Below are 17,623 nucleotides of genomic sequence, written 5' to 3' on the forward strand. Positions count from 1 at the left end.
ATTTTAGTATTTGAAAAATACTGAATTGAATTTTACAATTCATATATGTGATGAAGTTGTTTCTCCATTGAACTGTTAAGTAAGGACACACATTGAAGCTCATTTATAAGCTGCAGTAATTAACAAAGTCCACCCTGCTGTCTGTATGCTAATCAACATAAACAACAACAAAGCTTGCTGTATTGTATATTATCTGCATAATAAAGAAACACCTCAAATAGAATCTTTTTGCGCAGCATTTTATCTGCTTGCTTGACATAAAACAGCTTTTCTTGGTGACACAACTTGCAGTTTCTGTAGTCTAAATGACTCCCTTTGGAGTGTGACACATTTTATTTCCTGCTTTATAAAACTCCAGGTGTATCTTACTGTTTATGAGCATGTTTCTCATAAACAGAATTACAAAAGGAGTCTAAATAAGGGTCAATGAATAATGCAGAAGCAGTGGTCAAGGTGATGGTATGATGCCCTTGATGTTGGCCCTCATTATAGATGGCAGGCACGACTCCAGGCCCTGATCACGATCACAGACTGTGAGCTGTGAGTTAATCAAATGCTGCTGCTTTGTTTAAAAAACAAAACAAAAAAAAAACACCACATAAACCCATGTTTTTTTAATTATGTTAGTCTCACTCCAGTTTGGTGTAGAAATGCTAGTTCAGAAGTGGTGTATGTCTGTTTGCGCACTTTCAGGTGCCACTGTGCAGTTGTTTGTCATTTGAGATCTCCACAGTAACATAGACAAGCTTTTGAATTCAAGGCTACATGAATAATATCAGAAAAAGAAAGCTGTTACCCACATTTTGATTTTGCTATTAATATACCTTTATATCAATCATTTTTAAAGGGTAGCTTTTAAGCTATCATACAATCAAACATGTCATGTTTCAGCTTGAATCACAAGTAATTTGCTCAGAAAATCTACAGTAGCAAACTAATCTTGGTTGCTACGGTGACCTTCCACTTTCTTTCACCTGTAGGCTCAGCTCACCTTCAACTTCAATAATTTAAGACAGCCGTCGGGCAGATCCAGCTTCACTTTCCCTCCCTTGTGAAAAAGACCTAAAATATGCCATATTCTATCCTTAACTTTGTCCTGCAGCCTTTTCTAAAGTTGGCTCAACAAGTTTTCTCCTTCATGGCTCTGAATACTTAAAAAAGCCAACTATGTTAAATTAAACACAATCGAGTTAAATACGCACTTGATGCATAATCTTTTTTTTCATTTTAAACTTCTCATTGAAATGTTCAATAAAAAGATATAGAAGTAAACAAATGTATAATTCTTTTTTATTTATACACGCTTTTAAGCAGATGAATGCAGGCCAGGGCTGAGATGATTATGACTGGTTCGGTATTATTACTTCTTGTATGAGAGTTATCTTTTTCAAGTGTAGGAAGAGGAATGCTAAGACGCATTAAGCAGTTAGGTGCTTCGTTGAAGCTGTTCAGCATCTCTCTTACAGACTGAGCTTGATCTGAAGGTTTCACTCCAGACTTCTGCGCCTCTTTCTTAATGACTCAGCATGCTAGCTCAGCTTAGCTCTGATGTTTGCTATCTTCTCAGCAGGAAGGAAGCTCCTGGAGTTTAAATGTGTTGCTCTCACTCTGCTCCGTGGGGGACTGGCTGCTTCTGTTCTTGTGTACTGATGCAGTTATGATCTCCTTTCAACTGCCCGTCAATTGATTCTTGAGGAGAGCTTGTGTAATGCAGAGAACAGAAAGAGCTCATCCCATGAGCAGCACAAATGTCAGAAAATACTATATCTGTTAAATATCTTTTTGTCTCATCTGTGTGGATAATAAACGAGAAAGGATTAACATGCATTGGGGGAAAGCTGAGAATAAAGTGCAGATTCTTTTTATTTGCTTTGTCTTATTTTTTATTACATTGTGTCATTTGTCTGAGGTCTCAACCAAAACTCTTGATCACTCTGACTGAATTTCACATCTCTGACCACGAGAGTCACAGTCTTTTTACAGGAAGTGACATAACTCTTGAGTCAGACCTCGGACAGTGATGATTAGTCACCGGATCTGACGGTGCCAAGAAACAGAATGGAGGAGTCTCTTCTTTAATAATCAAATCTGGGTTCAAACACTGGACTGGTCCTTCAATAAGACACTACAGGAAGAAGTAGTGCTGTTGATTAGTTGACATCATCATGTTGTTTCCTGTTAAGATATAATCCTGAATGTAAAAAAGGGTAGAGCTGAGAAGCTGAACAAGATGCTCAGGATTGTCTGAAGTTAAAAGAGATCTTTCTAATTTGTGAAAACTTGATGTTTGGGAGAAGGTAGACATAGCCAACAATCAGATTGTATTTCTGACTCTTCACTCCTCTCTTTCTCCCCACCCTTCATCCCTTCCTCTTTCCTCTTTGTCTCACCAATTAGGGTGGTGGTGAATGCCAGTGGCGCTCCAGTAATGTGGCGTGTGAACGAAGAGGGTTTCCTGCGTTCCTCCATTTTGAACGGCACTACAGTGTGGTTCCTGCAGGCCCACGATGGACTTGTGGTGCCGGACCACTTGCTGCCCCTGGGACAGAACTACTTCCTAAGTAAGACACCTCAAAGTGGATCAAACAAAGTCAAACAACTAAACTGACTTTGCTCCCATCTTTCATATTGTAAATGTATAGGTTAGATGACAGACAGTCATGTGTCACATACAGTAACGAGTAACAGATACATTTAAATGCCAGCAATTATCATGAAATGTTTTATTATGGTATCTAGAAATTAACATAAGTAATTTGTTACTAGTTACCACAAATAGTAAAGTTGCAGTAATGCATTCGTTCCAACACTTGTAACCATTGACCAGAATGTATGGCCTCAAGCCTTGAATAAAACAAAATTGAACAAAATAAATTTTAAAAGTTAGCCACGTTATCATGTTTTATTAAACAAGATTTTATGAGATCAAATGTGTCAAATTTGCCATGTTTTTAGTATCTCTGTATTTATCATTTAATTTTTGTTTTTGTTGATCCAACATGCATAGATAAATTATATAAGCTACATTAGTAAATCACCCTGTTCAAATAGCTCATTTAAATCTGAGCCAAAACATCAGAGGATTAATGGGTTTAAATGCATTTTATTTATAGACTTTATCCCTGATGTGTGAATGATGAGAATCGCATAATATTTGCATATTTGAGTAAGACATGAGTATTTGTATAATGGGAAAAAAAAGAAGATATTTATGACAATATTCCATCTGTGCTAATACAGAGCTTCACACGGACATTTTCTGAAAGGTGGGGGTATTGTGGTCTCACCCTTTGACTGAAGGACTGTCTGACCTCTGTGTGTGCTCTACATACCTGATGCTGTTTCACCATGCTGTCAGTTGGTCTGATGACCTTGATGTGTCTGCTACCTTTGTGGCAAAGCAGCCTCTGTTTCGCCTGAGAGAGGAAGAGAGAGTCCGGAGAGTTGACATGGGGGAGTTAAGTCAGAGGGCAGGAAGGATAATGGAGGCTGGGGGAGAGGAAGAGTTAGATAAGAAGGGAGGAAGACTGAAAAGAAGAGGTGCAGCATAGAAAAGGATTAGAGGAAGGACAGAGGAAGAAGACGAAGGAAAGAGTGAAGGTCAAACTGCAAGAGGATGATGAAGATACAGAGTGTCAGTAAAGAGGGAGGGATTAAAGCAGCGGTGACTCTGCAGGTCTAACGTCTGATGTCATCGACTGACGATCACCTGGTCAGGGGTGACAGAAAATCACAAGTTGTTGCATCCGCCCTCTGGTTGGCTGCGGAAAAATGCATCGTCGGTGGCTCGTCATAGATGTGCTCACAGCTCATTGGCCAAGATCAGGCTCTAAAAAATGGCAGCTGATATACACAATGAAGCTATTTTTATCCAAGTGCTTCTAAACCTGTCAGCTTTGATTGAAGACATAATAAGAGGTGTACTGAACTTGTAGACCCCTGGAGACAAGACAGAGAGGCACACTCTATTTTTACTCAGGAAGTGCTGCTTACGTCATATCATTTCTCAGCACTTTTAGTTACATTCGTGTTAATTGTGTTTTTATTGTACTGTATAGTAATTTGCCTGCTGCAAGCAAGGCAAGGAATCCTGAAGCATCTGTACACATTTGTTAACAGGACTTAGAATCCTATAGCCATGCTACAGGCTTTTGGGCTGACTTAAGGATGACGTGAGCTAAATGCTAGATAAATGCCAACATGATATGATAACACTTTACGATGGGTCACTATAGTCGACACATTGTGTAGACAATGACGTTATTTGTATCAGCAACAATCTTCGCAACAGTGTATTGAAAGTACAATCGCAAAGATTTAAAGTATACAAGTGTAGTGATGGCAGAGCTTCACTATACTGCAAACTCATAATGTAAAAAGTAAAAGAAGTGTAAAAGTGTAAAAAGGTGGGAATGGAATGGAGTTGGGCAGCTGTGGCTCAGTTGGAAGAGTCGGTTGTCTCATAACCGGATGGTTAGGGGTTCAATCCCTTGCCCCTGCAGCAATGTGTCCTTGGGCAAGACACTTGACTCTGAATTGCTTCATCGGTGTTGTATCATGTGGTGTAAGACTAGAAAAGCACTATACACACTTAATTTACCAGATAAATTAGGCTTTGTTGTCAGTCAGCAATCATTAAATGACTAACATGTAGAAAATTAAACTGGATGTCTGAAATCAAGTATATCCTATGTAAATACTCAACTTACACCTCGTGTTTTCTGCGGTAGGTGTGCTGCACGTTGGCAACCCCACCGCCCCGGAGGTCACCCTGCGTCTCAACCTGACGGTGAAGGCCAGCAGCTGTGTGGAGCCTGGCAGCAGCTTCAGTGACCCTCAGTGCTCCGGGAAAGGCAAATGCATCACACAGCCCTCTGAGGTGCTAAATACCACCCGTTTTTTTTCTTCTTATCAAGACAGCCCTTGAACTTTGTGAAAGGCAGAGGAGAGAGGTCCTGCAATAGTTTAAGATCAAATGGAATGATTCAAATTAAGCATCTTCAGCTGCTTTGAACACATTTCCAATGTAACAGTAATTAAAACAGCAAAATAGACATGTTTTTATTGTTGTATCCAAATATTATCACTGCAGCTGCGTTGTTGCATCCACACTTGCAATCATCATTTGAGTTACTTTAACAAATGTAGCAAGAGCTACCCTTTGTTAGTCTGGTACGTTAACAACGGGTTGTATATTTTATTTGGATAGCGCAGATATGGTGGGGTTTTTTCATGTTGCTGCAGCTGACATAGATTTTAGCTCATCTGAGACCTGCTGGTCCCCTTCACTTTTGCAGAAGACTTCACTTTTTAAATTTAATTTTTCATTATCCTTTCTCTCTCTCACTGTTTCCAGGAAAGCAAACCATGTTCCCACCTCTTGTTTCTGTACTGTTATGTTGCTGAATTAATTTACAATCTTCTGTCTCATTATTTCTGTTTCACACGTTTTCCTTCCTCTCAATTCTAGCTCCTATTTTTTCCACCTTCGAGGCTCATTGATTTGACATGTGGAATATGTGTTGGTTTGTGTGTGTGTGTGTGTATGCGTTTTGGCTTTCCACAGAGCACTTTCTTCTGCGAGTGTGAGGACAGCTACACTGGAATTTTCTGTGAGGAATTCGATGCCTGCCACCACAGACCCTGTCACAACAACGGCACCTGCACAGATGTCAGACAGGGGGAGGGAGGACGCAACTTCACTTGCACCTGCCCTCCAGGTGTGTATGCTAAGAGTGCATGATGGTTGTATGAGGCTCAGTCTGACTGTGCAGTTTGATTGTAGTTTGCAAATGCAGAAAGTGGGATTCCTACTCTTTGTTTTAGAAAACCTCTGAATGAGAAGAAATGAACAAAGGACATCTTGAACTTTTAATCTTGTCAGGAGTATTTAAGAGAACTAAGTTTTAAAGACAGGGCCTCTGGTAGGAAGATAAATGTCGGAGGTGGCCACAGATTGCCTGTCAAGTCTTATTAGGGTGCTAACAAGCCCTGTGCGTGCTGTTTAAAAAAAAGTTGATCAAGTTGACTCAAAGGGCAGTTTGTGGACATGGATGACTGGTTTCTATATTTGTGTCTCTGGAGTACAATTCTTATTAGCTTTTTAAATGTGAAACACTCCCCCCCCCCCGACAAAGACACACACACACACACACACACACACACACACACACACACACACACACATACACACACAGACACACGCACACACACCTACACACACACACACACACACACACACACACACACACACACACACACAAAAACTAATTGGAAGCTAAACTGTGTCCGTCATAGGTTATGAAGGGGAGCGCTGCCAGCTGCTGGTCGACCACTGCGTTTCTCAGCCCTGCAAGAACGGAGCTTCCTGTTTCAGCAGCCTGGCCGGACCCAGGTGCTACTGCCCCGAAGGTAAGAACCTTCCACTGCACGTTGGGACCTATCTGCCTGTTTAGTTCATTTGAATCTTCAGGAATAGTTCAGACTACAAGGAATGCATGGTTTTTGTTCGTGCAGTGGCATGGGCTCGTTTATTACCACAATAGGATTTCAGTTCCATCTGTTTAACCCAAGCAGCTCGCCCTGTCCACACTCAGTTTGTAAAGAAAACAAGAACGACAAGTACGTAAAAGAGTCTTTTTCCTTTGATGATGTCTGGTTTCAGTTAATATACACTACATTTCTGCTCTCTGTGTAACAGTATCTGTGCCACAGAGATGCTTAATTTAAACTTTCTTCCTCTGGTCTAATTAGTCTTCATAGCCTCAGCGACCTGCATCCAACTCCCAGGAGAAATCTGTGCCTGCAAAACTTTTGCAGAAACAGCACTTCTCAATCAAAGCACAGAGTTTTGCATTAATGTATGTCATGTACCAACAATGTGTTCACAGAGAGTATGTGCACACACACACACACACGCACACACACACACACGCACACACACACACACACACACACGCACACACACGCACACACACGCACACACACACACACACGCACACACACGCACACACACACACACACACACACACACACACACACACACACACACACACACACACACTCTGAAATACAGTGGAAATAATGGATGACAGTGGACCATAGCCACATAAAATAAACGGGGATGAAAGTAAAATATTAGAAGAAGGCAGTTGTTATTGTTCCAGATCTCAGCAGTCAGCTTATTCTTGAACTGGAGGAGGAGTCAATCACAGAGATTATTGTTAATCTGCAACAGTAAAAATAAAAACAAACAAACAAAAAAAGGTCTGCAATGAGGACAGGAATTCATAATCCACTACTTGTGTGTTTATTTTCATTAAATAAAAAAGGAGAGGTGAACGCGGCAGTGAGAACCGTGCCGCTAACCTCTTAATTAGTGTGGAGAGATTTTGTGGAGAGGGAGCTTTTAAAACATTTCAGCAGCTTATTAGATAATCCTCAGTCTGAGGGAACTTTGACTTATGGACTAATTACCCCAGTGTGTTTATTTAAGAGTTTCAGCAGAGTGATTCAATACATCCGGTCAGTTTAATTAATCATAGTATCGCTTCTTTAAAAATGATAAGAAAATGATGTGAGGCTTCACAAACATCAACCACTTAACCCCAGATATTACTCACATAGTTAGAAATACACAGACCAGGACAAGAAAATTAATGATGAATGAATCCATTAAGATGCTTCAATTTTATGGTTATAGTATATTGGCTGTCTTTCACACTGTTATAAATTACACGGTCACTTCTTTTGTAAAGTTATTTTTTGTTGAATTTTTTTTTCTACTTTGGATAAAACAGCTGATGAGAGACAGGAAATAATGAGCGGAGAGAGTGGGGGATGATATGCAACAAACAAACCAAAGTATTTTGAACCCACAGCTGCTGCGATGAGGACCATAGCCTCTGTACATGGAGCTCATGTCATAACCACTCGGCGATCTGGAACCTCATGGACACTTTTGTTCATGTTTTCAGTATAACCTTTAGTTTTGTGACCTTCATAAGGTTAACTGTCAGCCGTGGTATGATTCAAAAAAGGAAACATTAGCCAAACAATTTCCCTAAGATACAATAAATGGTGTTTAAGCATTAAAATCAAAGGTGAGGAAATTATACATTTCATGTACAATATAGTATAGGTATAGGTCACACTTTGGAATGAATGATTAATCCAAAACTCTTTCACAATGCTGAACAACACTCACAATACTCAAAAAACTGTTTGAAGAAACATTGCTCTTTTTCATGCTTCTTTTAGACATTTCACATTTAGCACTGTGTTAGGTGACTAGGCCCCAATAAGGTTTATATTCTACTGATATACTGTATGTGTCAACACTGTGTCGTTGATTAAGACAAGTTTTTACCACGATTAGATTTATTAAGTCAGTGATACATCGTACTAAATGACAGAAACATTTTGTGTTTGGCGTGTTGGAGCACAGACGGATGAGAGATGAACATCAATACTAATGAACATAACAGGAAAGCATGTGTTTGTGCTCCATAGTGATAAATATATTCACCCTGAAGCAAAGGAGAGAAGGTAATATTTCTGCACTCGTTGTTTCCCTGTCAGCAACATTTCTCAGAAACTGTTTTATTTCTAGAGAGACTTTAATATAACTTGGTCCCAGGCAGACTTTTTCAGAAATTAGGTCATATGAGCAAAATCAAAGAGTTCATTTTTCCACACTAAAGAATCAATCATTGCCATACAGCAATCAAGGTAAAATTATGTCCTACATTATATAATATCTATTTATAGATATTGCATTAAAAATGCAGACTGAATAAATAGGACAGGATTTCAATATTAGAGGCGTTCTACTTTTAGTAGAACGCTTTACACTGTATTGTACAGTGTATGAACAGGCACACAGCAACAGGCACACAGCAAAATAGTCCTGTTAAAGCAAAAAGGGCATTCAGCATCAGCTGTACCACCGGCCACGAAGTCATGAGCAAACAACCATAGATTTACCCATCTTCAATATCATAACAACTCATTACATAACCTTGAAAAACAACTGATATCTATCCATTTCCCTGGTTTTCAGTTGCAAAACATTGTTAAGAGCTCTGTACTTATGTGTAAAATATGCTATTGGTGGAATTTGAAAAAAATAAAATAAATAAATATATATATATATATATATATAAAGATATAAAAGTCTTAGTGAAGCGTTTGATTATAAAATCAGACATTCAAGAAAGTGTCTGCTCTGACTGCTGCCTAGTTTTTACCCTCACACTCTCAGTTCAACGTAAGGTGATAGGGAAGTCAGATTCTCCATGACTACCATCAGTAATACAAATTTCATAGATATGCTCAAGTAAGTCTCACCCTCTGACTCCTGAACAGAGACGAACCAAAGTTATACTAACTTTAAAAAAAAAAAAAAAATCACTGACTTTATCTTCCACTCTCTCTTTCTCACACTCGCTCACACATCTATGCAGTGATGGGAGACAAATTGTGAGTGTCGTTAGTCTTTACTGTGACTGCCGCCAGTCAATTCCAGCAGGGCGGGGGAGTGCCAGGGCTGGCTAAATTTAAACTGTGAACCGCCTTTAATGTTGGCAGGTTTGAATGCCAGCAAGCAGCAGGAGGGAACAGGCTATTCTTTGTTAGCAAGATCGCATGACATAATGTTTGTTCATCTTTAGATCAGTATTTAAAAAACAAACAGGAACAGAGGTAGAGAGTGAAAGAAGTTGAGATGAAGATGTGAACGTTCAAACCCAGAGTGACATAGTTCAACTCAGGGGAAAGCAAAGGGATATAACAATGACAGAACCAATATAAATCACAATGTTAAATTCATGCAGGATGCTGTAGAAGTGTATGTGTGGGCTTGCATCTGTGTGTGCAAGCGTATAATTGCACGGGGAAAGGGCAACGGAGATCAGGGGGCTTGGAAGGAGGTAAGAAAGCAAAACAAAAAAGGAAAGAATGAAGCAGATCGAGGCATCAGAAAACGGGAGGAGGAAGGAGAGAGCTTTGGGTGAGATTGTCCTCCTAATGGCTGCCGTTCTTCCTTGCTCTCTGCGGCACAATGATAAATGTTGTGCTCACACAGCTACACAAAGTCTTGCAGATCAATAACTGCTTGTGAGGGATCTCTTCATTAGCTCAATGGAGTGTGCACTCTGGTGCAGTCAGCACATGGATTTTCTACAGTGCCACTGTAAATCAGACAGACCTGTACACAGTTATACAGGGATGTAAATGCATGTACAGTCTTCTGTGGTACTATGCCGGCTCTCATGGGAGACTGCGGGGGCTAAGGAAGTGAAGTGGTGGAGAAAAAAGGGGGAGAAAGTTATTTTTAGATAAGGTGGATAGGTGAGAGAAGCAGAAACAAGCTAATGAGAGGAGGTGAAGCAGAAACCAGAGACTTCAACATTCAACTCCATCGGTCTACACAAAGAACCCAAACACGAATGAATGAAACGACAGCATGCTCCAACATAAATTCTGATATAACACAATAATTACACATACTGTAGCTTTCAACAGCAACAATTCATGAACTGTTATGGTGCTTTCCGCTTTTTTTGTCTCTAATGAGGAGAAGTAAGAGGGGAAAAAACAACAAATAAAAACAGCAATAAAAACGTGTATGCAGGGATATTTCAAATGTTATGTTATGACAAAACCAAACCAATTACTGTCCTTTTCTCTGCATTTTATCTGATCATTGTAGTCACTTAAAAAGAAAGCACAGTTCATCAGTCTTGAAGAAATCTTTTTTTCTTTTTTTTTTAACCCTCCTACAGTCTTAGTGCATTTTTTGATGTTTAAAGATGTTTTTTTGTGTGGATAATTTGGTTATGAATATACAATTTTCCAGAGGTGTGTATTATGGTGTGAATTTTAAAATGTCAGGATGAAAAAAGAAAAAAAAACTATTTTATACAAAAAAGAATCACACATTTAGTCCTTCGTCACATTTTCGTCAAGCTTTCATCCCTGTATTTGCAGGCTTCACAAAATCCCTGAGCATATACTTCCTTCATCCACTCATCCCTTTCCTCTACCCTTCCATCATTCTTTCACACAAGCCCAACTAAAGTTAAGTTCAGGCCTTAGTACAAAGACCTGGCTTGATCCATCATAGTTGTAGCACTTAACAGTCAACAAAGTTACAGTGGCCACCGTTGAAGACATCAGGTGTGATGTCACAGGGCCTCAGCCACTCCCATGGTCCGAGCCTTTAACAACAGCTCACACGGTAGCGCAGCCTAGCTCATCCTACTTTTATCCCGAAGCTCCTCCATGAGCCCCGAATGTCCTGCAAACCTCAGCCTCTATGGCCTCTACAAACCGCAGCATCTACTGCCTCTACAACACTAGCATCTATTTATCAACAGCTTCTATAATAATAATAATAATGATAATAAATCACTTTATTTAACCCCTTTGACGCCTATTGTCGCGAATTTGCATCGAACCGCTTCCGCTCCAAATGCAGCCAAAATAGCGTTTGTATTCCTCCACTGCTGATTAATGCACTTTCAATAAATACTTAGGAACCTTTTGCAAGTATTAGATTTTCATAGGACCAGTCGGAGACAGAACAACATCCGTTTGATGTGCTATTTATGTGTAATATCTATTTATGTGCTATTTTCAAATAAACATTCTCAACTTAATTTAGCATCTACTTGAAAGCAGAAACACTTGTAATTAAAAATGTTTGGATAGTTGGAAACTAATTCAGGCTTCAAGGGGTTAAAGGCGCCTTTCAAAACTCTCAAAGTCACCCTACAAAGCAGAGATATCCACAGCCTCTACAGCCTAAAGTGCAGCAGCCTCAACCATGGCAGCTGTCATCACTTGTTCAGACCCATCCAGCAACTCAACCTCAACCACGTTATTCACTTTTTTCCGCATGCTAAATCCTTCCCCCTTACCTTCCTGACAAGTGCAGTGTTACCTCTCTCGACGATAGCGTAGTCCTCGACTCTACTTGTAAAATCAGATATAGCATAGTAAATAAAGACCATGGACTCTGAATTTATACTACATTGGAGCTCTACACGATCATCATTGCAGCCATACTTTTTGGGGCATTAACAAAGAAATCCATACTTCTGCACTCAGCAGTCGCTGAAACCAGCAACAAGGCTGTCCTCTCTCCATCCATAAACCATCATGCTGATTCTGCTCAGACTAACATTAATATCAACCCATTACCTCTTCATCCTCAGAGCAACCCACATTCCAGGTTTACCATTACACCGTCACCAACGCATGGCCTCTGTTCTCCTTTGAGAAATTCTGACACTTGGCTCCAGATTTGGATTTATATCCATCATCAGTCTCACTGTTTCAGCCACCATATTGAGTTAACTCCTCAGATATAACCTCTGGAGTGCATTGCATGATTTCCTTCTCTGAACTCGTTTCCATCTGCAACTTCACGACCCAGGCTCAGACCATCCATAAATCCGGTCTTCCATTATTCGGACTTGCATAGCCGGAATTAACTTCATTATCCAAATTAGTTACTGCAACGCAACACCTTCTGTTTCTCATTCTAAGGAACCTACTGCTGCTGTCAAGCACCTTACATTAATCTCTTACCTTCTCAGCCTCAGGCTACTCATCGTCTGACATCACCATCCACACTTCAGATTCTCTCGTATTCACACTCTGTCAAAGTAAAACAGATCAGCTGGGAACCTCTTTCTCCTCGACTCCTCTCTCAGCCCATACGAGCCTCTGGTAAAACATATCAACACTTGGCATGCAGCTCAGGCCTTACCTCACAAACCGCTCTCACTCACCGAGACAGGAAAACGGCAATCCCCTCCGTTCCAGAAACATATTCACAAAGTCCTGCACTTCTCAGGCAGACCTCCGAACTCTATTCTTTCCTTTCACCCACATCAGCGAAGCCAGGCTGAGCCTCTTGACCAAGTCCTTAGACCCTGGTCACCTCAGGCATATCACTCCCACTCCAACAATCATGCAGATACCGATACATCATCAGTCTCACACATAGCAACATTTATATCTTCTAATCTTTTGGGGGAGTGATCAGCTCGGGCAGAACTACGTTTGAGATGGTTCTCCCACTCAGAGTCTCATTCTGCCCTGCAGTCTGTTCATCCTTCCAGACCAGTGTACTGACAACATCCTCCTCCATCATAATCATTACTTTAGTATATATTCATTTGTCTCATCATTCATATGATCTATCATTATATATTGCGTCTTAAACATTGATGGTTGTGCCGTGGTCCTTGCTAGTGAAAGGTAGATATGGATCGATTAATCGTTGTATATTATTGTGCCTGGAAGGCCAATTCAATAACTATTCAGAACTAAAACAATTTAAAATTTAGAGATACTATAATGTGGTGTGCATGAGTGAGCATGATGTGTGCGCGTATTCAAAATGCGGTCCTTTTTTAAGGCAAAAAGTGTTTTTTATATAATCTGACATTACAAAGAATAAAAATAAAAATGAATAAATGTTGATGCCAATTTTTTAAACTCCGATTCTATGATAATCTCATCCAAATTTCTCATCTATTTTCATACAGAATGGAATATTATTCACTTTTTGCGTTTTGTCTTATTTTTTGCCATTTAAGGAAACACTCAGTATATGCTCTGTAAGGTGTGGACTGACGTTAATAATAATACCCCAAAGAAATTGGAATTATACATTATGTGATGTGTAACCTCAGAGTTAGATTTGAAACAAAGTATCTCTCTTTTGAACTTGCAATTTGAGATATTAACTAAAACAATGTTAAGTTACAGAGGCGCTCATCAGTTTACGATCCCTAAGTGCTAAAGAGTCAGTGTGCAGGGGTTGCAGGATCTGCAGGAGTTGTTAGTTCCAGATAGTTTAGACCATGGTTTCCTGTTTTACACACGTAGGCCTATAGGTTTGTAAAAGTTATACTTTCTGAAGTGAGACTGTACACTTTATGAATTATTACTTAATGAATCAAACAAATAGCAGAAATAATCAAATGTGTTATTTTTCTATACCACAAAAAAACCGAGCCTAAGTTGAGAGCCTCCTAACCCAGGTCATATCCATGTTAGTGACAATAAAGCAGTATCTACAGTATATTCTTATCTAATTATGAGCTGCTTTGTGCGTTAATGTCTGTCCTTTAATGATCAGCTCTTCCTTTCAGATTTTGATTGTCCTCGATTTATACAAGGCCTACGCGCAGTTAGCATGTCAGATTGCACACATCTGCAAATCTTTTGAAATAATAGCTTGAGAAAGGTAATCTGTGTTGCATTCTGAAAAATCACTCAAAGTTGAACTCTTTTTGTGAAAACTGCTCATCTTATTTTAATTTCTTTTTTTTTTTACAAGAGATTGTTTTGCATTTCTAGACAAAATTGTGTTTCTTGCAGAGAGAAAAACACTTCTCTCATCCTTTGATTGCTTCCAAAATCTCTAATTAGCCGTGCTGCACAACTTTGAACTTGTGAGGAAACCATTAGCATACTGCAGCTAATTTTGTCTCCGAAATGTGTGTACACATTTCAAGTCCCTGATGCTGTGTCACGAGATTTAATTAAGATACCACACAAACAAAGCAAATAGAGAAAATCAATGAAAATAAAAACAATGGCTGCATAGTACCAAGTAAAAGTGCAAGGACAGAAAAACATTTGTGACGAATAAACAAGTAAAAGGAGTAGTCACAATTAGTAAGATTTTTTTGTATTGATCCTTTAAAATTGATTTTAATTCCCCCGTAAACAGCTTGGAGACTTGAGTGAATTACTCCAGAAGCAAAATAAGTGTATATAAAGGCTAATCTTGTTTTGTTCTTACTCTTGGTAGAAACATCTGTGGATGTGGGCTGCATCAACGTCGACCGATACATTTAGGTTTACAACCCAAATTCCTCCAAAAGTTGGGACATAGTGTAATATGTAAAGAAAAACAAAATGGGATAATTTGCAAAACATTGAAACCCCATGTTAAATTAAAAATGACAACATATCAAATGTTTGGACAGTGACGGCATGAGGAAGCATTAGTGGGCAAAGAAACCTACACATCTGTGAAGGCATTGTTAATGCTGAACCTTATTGACAGGTTCTCAAATAGAGAGAAATCAAATTTAATCAAATTTGAATCATTGCATTTTGTTTATTTATATTTTACACTATGTACCAACATTTTAGGAACTGGAGAAACTCGTCATAGGATGGATTTCAGTATAAAAGCCAGTCATTAGGGAAATATTCAGTGTCAACCTTCAGTGGCCAATGAGCAGCAGCATACAGAGAACAGTGATAGGAGACTGCAAAAGCCCAGTACAGTGTATAGCACAAAGATGTGCCATATCCAACTTCTCTAGATACTGGCGAGATGCATTCTGGAAAGAAATGGAGTAAATTTTTGTAGATAACTTTTTTTTCTTTAATCAAAGAAAAGCATGCGTATCCTCTTACACGTTTACAGTAATACTGAAATCCTATATCAGCTGCATTAAGAGAGGATCCTAGTGGGTGGGAGATGCAATTTCATGGTAAAATAGATGGCACACTTTGGGTCATTTGAACTCTGGAAATGAAAAAAAACTAAAAACTAAAAAAGACTTTCCCTACAGTATTGACATTGCTTGTACTTGCACCTCAGCTTTGAGTTCTTTGTGTTGTTCAATTGTTTTTTAGCAAGGGACTCCAGCACATGACAAACCTCCTCTTCTATTCTAACATTTCCCATCCTTGTTGTTTCTGTCTCATCCTCTTGTAGGGTACCAGGGTGCTACGTGTGAGCAAAAGGTGGACCCATGTGCCTGCAGCCCCTGTCATAATAACGGGACGTGCTATGCTCAGGGCCCAGGCCCCCTGGGGTTCGGCTGCAGCTGCACAGCAGGTTTCACTGGCCCAACATGTGCACAGCTGGTGGACTTCTGTGCTCTTAACCCTTGCGCACACGGGGTCTGCCGCAGTGTGGGCAACAGCTACAGGTGTCTGTGTGTCCCAGGTAAGTTGTCAGTGATTGATGTTGCTGTTGATGTCATGATACTGTAGGCCTTAAAGGCAAAGTAACGACAAACATTCAGGATGGTGGGAAGGATCATCTTGATTTACTCATTGTGTTATCTAAACAATAAAAAACTGCATGTGTAATTTAAAATTAGTTTGACCAAATCCGATCTTACTCTTGAATCATTTGGGCTAATTCCAAAATGTTTGTCTCACTTACGGAAGGATTTCGTTAAGGTTATGAGCCCCCCTTTGTCACAGCAAGCAACACAAAAGAGCCAGCCGACCCCGTTTTTGTGCTAACATAAGGGCTTATTTAAAAACCTGCTTCTCAATCAGAAGTGCCTGAATTACACTCATGCACAAACTGGAACCGTGGACAGATGTCAAAGTAAGGCTGCTACGCGGGGAGCACACCAGAGCAATTGGGGGTTTGGTGCCTTGCTTAGGGGTAGCTCGACAGTACGTGGGAAGTGACCTGGCATCTCTCCAGAGGTGTGAACCGGCGACTATCTGGTTCCCAACCCAAGTCTCTAGGGGCTGAGCTACTGCTGCCCACAAATTACTCATTTTGTTCTTTGGAGCCTATTGGCCCAGACGATGTTAAAGCCTCAGGGAGTGAAGGCTTTCTGAGGCTTTCAGTGTAACCATCAGTTAGAAATAAACTAACAGGAACCACTAACAGACAAGGCTTATATTTGGTACATTGCTATTGTTTACTGTCTGAAGAGCAACTTGAGGAGCCAGTATAAAATTTGAGTTTCAAAACAGCATCTAAGAGAGCATTGCGAGGGTAACTCTTGGCTACATATTAAAAACCAAATTCTTTCACATGACTCTCAGTAGGTTCTGGGACTGGATCACAGACGATGGCAATCTGACCATTTTGCTCTCCACGCTGACGCTTTCCTGCATTTCCTGCCCGTTAAATTGTAGTGGATGTTACTACTTGTACTTCAGACAGAAACAAGAATGATGACAATGCCAGAATTTCTTTCTGTGCCTACAGATGCCGTATATTTATGCAGTCAGTAGAGAAACTGTTAAAAGCTAATCAACATCTAATCAGAAGTCTAAAAAATTAACAAGAAAGGTCAAGGCGTCCTCTTTTTCTGTGGAAACTATTGAATTGGACCAATGGGGCCCTCCATAACCAAAATATACCTTCTTTATCTTATTCAGCGCCTTTTATCGCTCTAGAGCTGACTTTACACCAAGTACTTGTAACTCCATAATAACTTAAAGGACGAAGAGTTCAGTATTGGGTTGGACTCAGTGTAGCAGTAACAATTGTCCGGCTGAATTCTGAGCTATTTTTAGACTGCATGATGGAGGTGCTATTGCTGATGCCTCAGTGATGAACCCAATAGAGTGGAATGATGACTTATCATTATCCTCTGTCTCGCAATCACCTTGCCAGGATGGTCAGAAAGATGAGTTTCTCAGTGGTCCATAAACATAATTTAACACTTTGCCTCTTCTGCTTCCGACTTACACTGTCTGTCAGTCAGACGTATACTGCTCAGCATCTTTAACTCTTAATGTGACTTCCATTAATACCTGGCTTCACAGCTGCTTCTTTTGACATATGGCTTTAACCAAGAAAAAAATCTAAATATTATAGTTTTGCAGG

At 39.8% G+C, this 17,623-nt stretch overlaps 1 protein-coding gene across 1 annotated transcript in view; it reads left to right on the plus strand.

Moving 5' to 3' along the window:
- The window catches only part of dner (delta/notch-like EGF repeat containing), a 60,636-nt gene that overhangs the window by 37,605 nt on the left and 5,408 nt on the right, over positions 1–17,623 (plus strand). Inside the window, exons 4-8 of the mRNA XM_079353511.1 lie at positions 2,398–2,561; positions 4,731–4,879; positions 5,567–5,720; positions 6,298–6,411; positions 15,755–15,988. Of these exons, the coding sequence (XP_079209637.1) occupies positions 2,398–2,561; positions 4,731–4,879; positions 5,567–5,720; positions 6,298–6,411; positions 15,755–15,988 (815 nt within the window). The remainder of the gene's footprint in view (positions 1–2,397; positions 2,562–4,730; positions 4,880–5,566; positions 5,721–6,297; positions 6,412–15,754; positions 15,989–17,623) is intronic.

Source organism: Symphodus melops, assembly GCF_947650265.1.
Source record: "Symphodus melops genome assembly, chromosome: 10".
Lineage (NCBI taxonomy): Eukaryota > Metazoa > Chordata > Actinopteri > Labriformes > Labridae > Symphodus > Symphodus melops.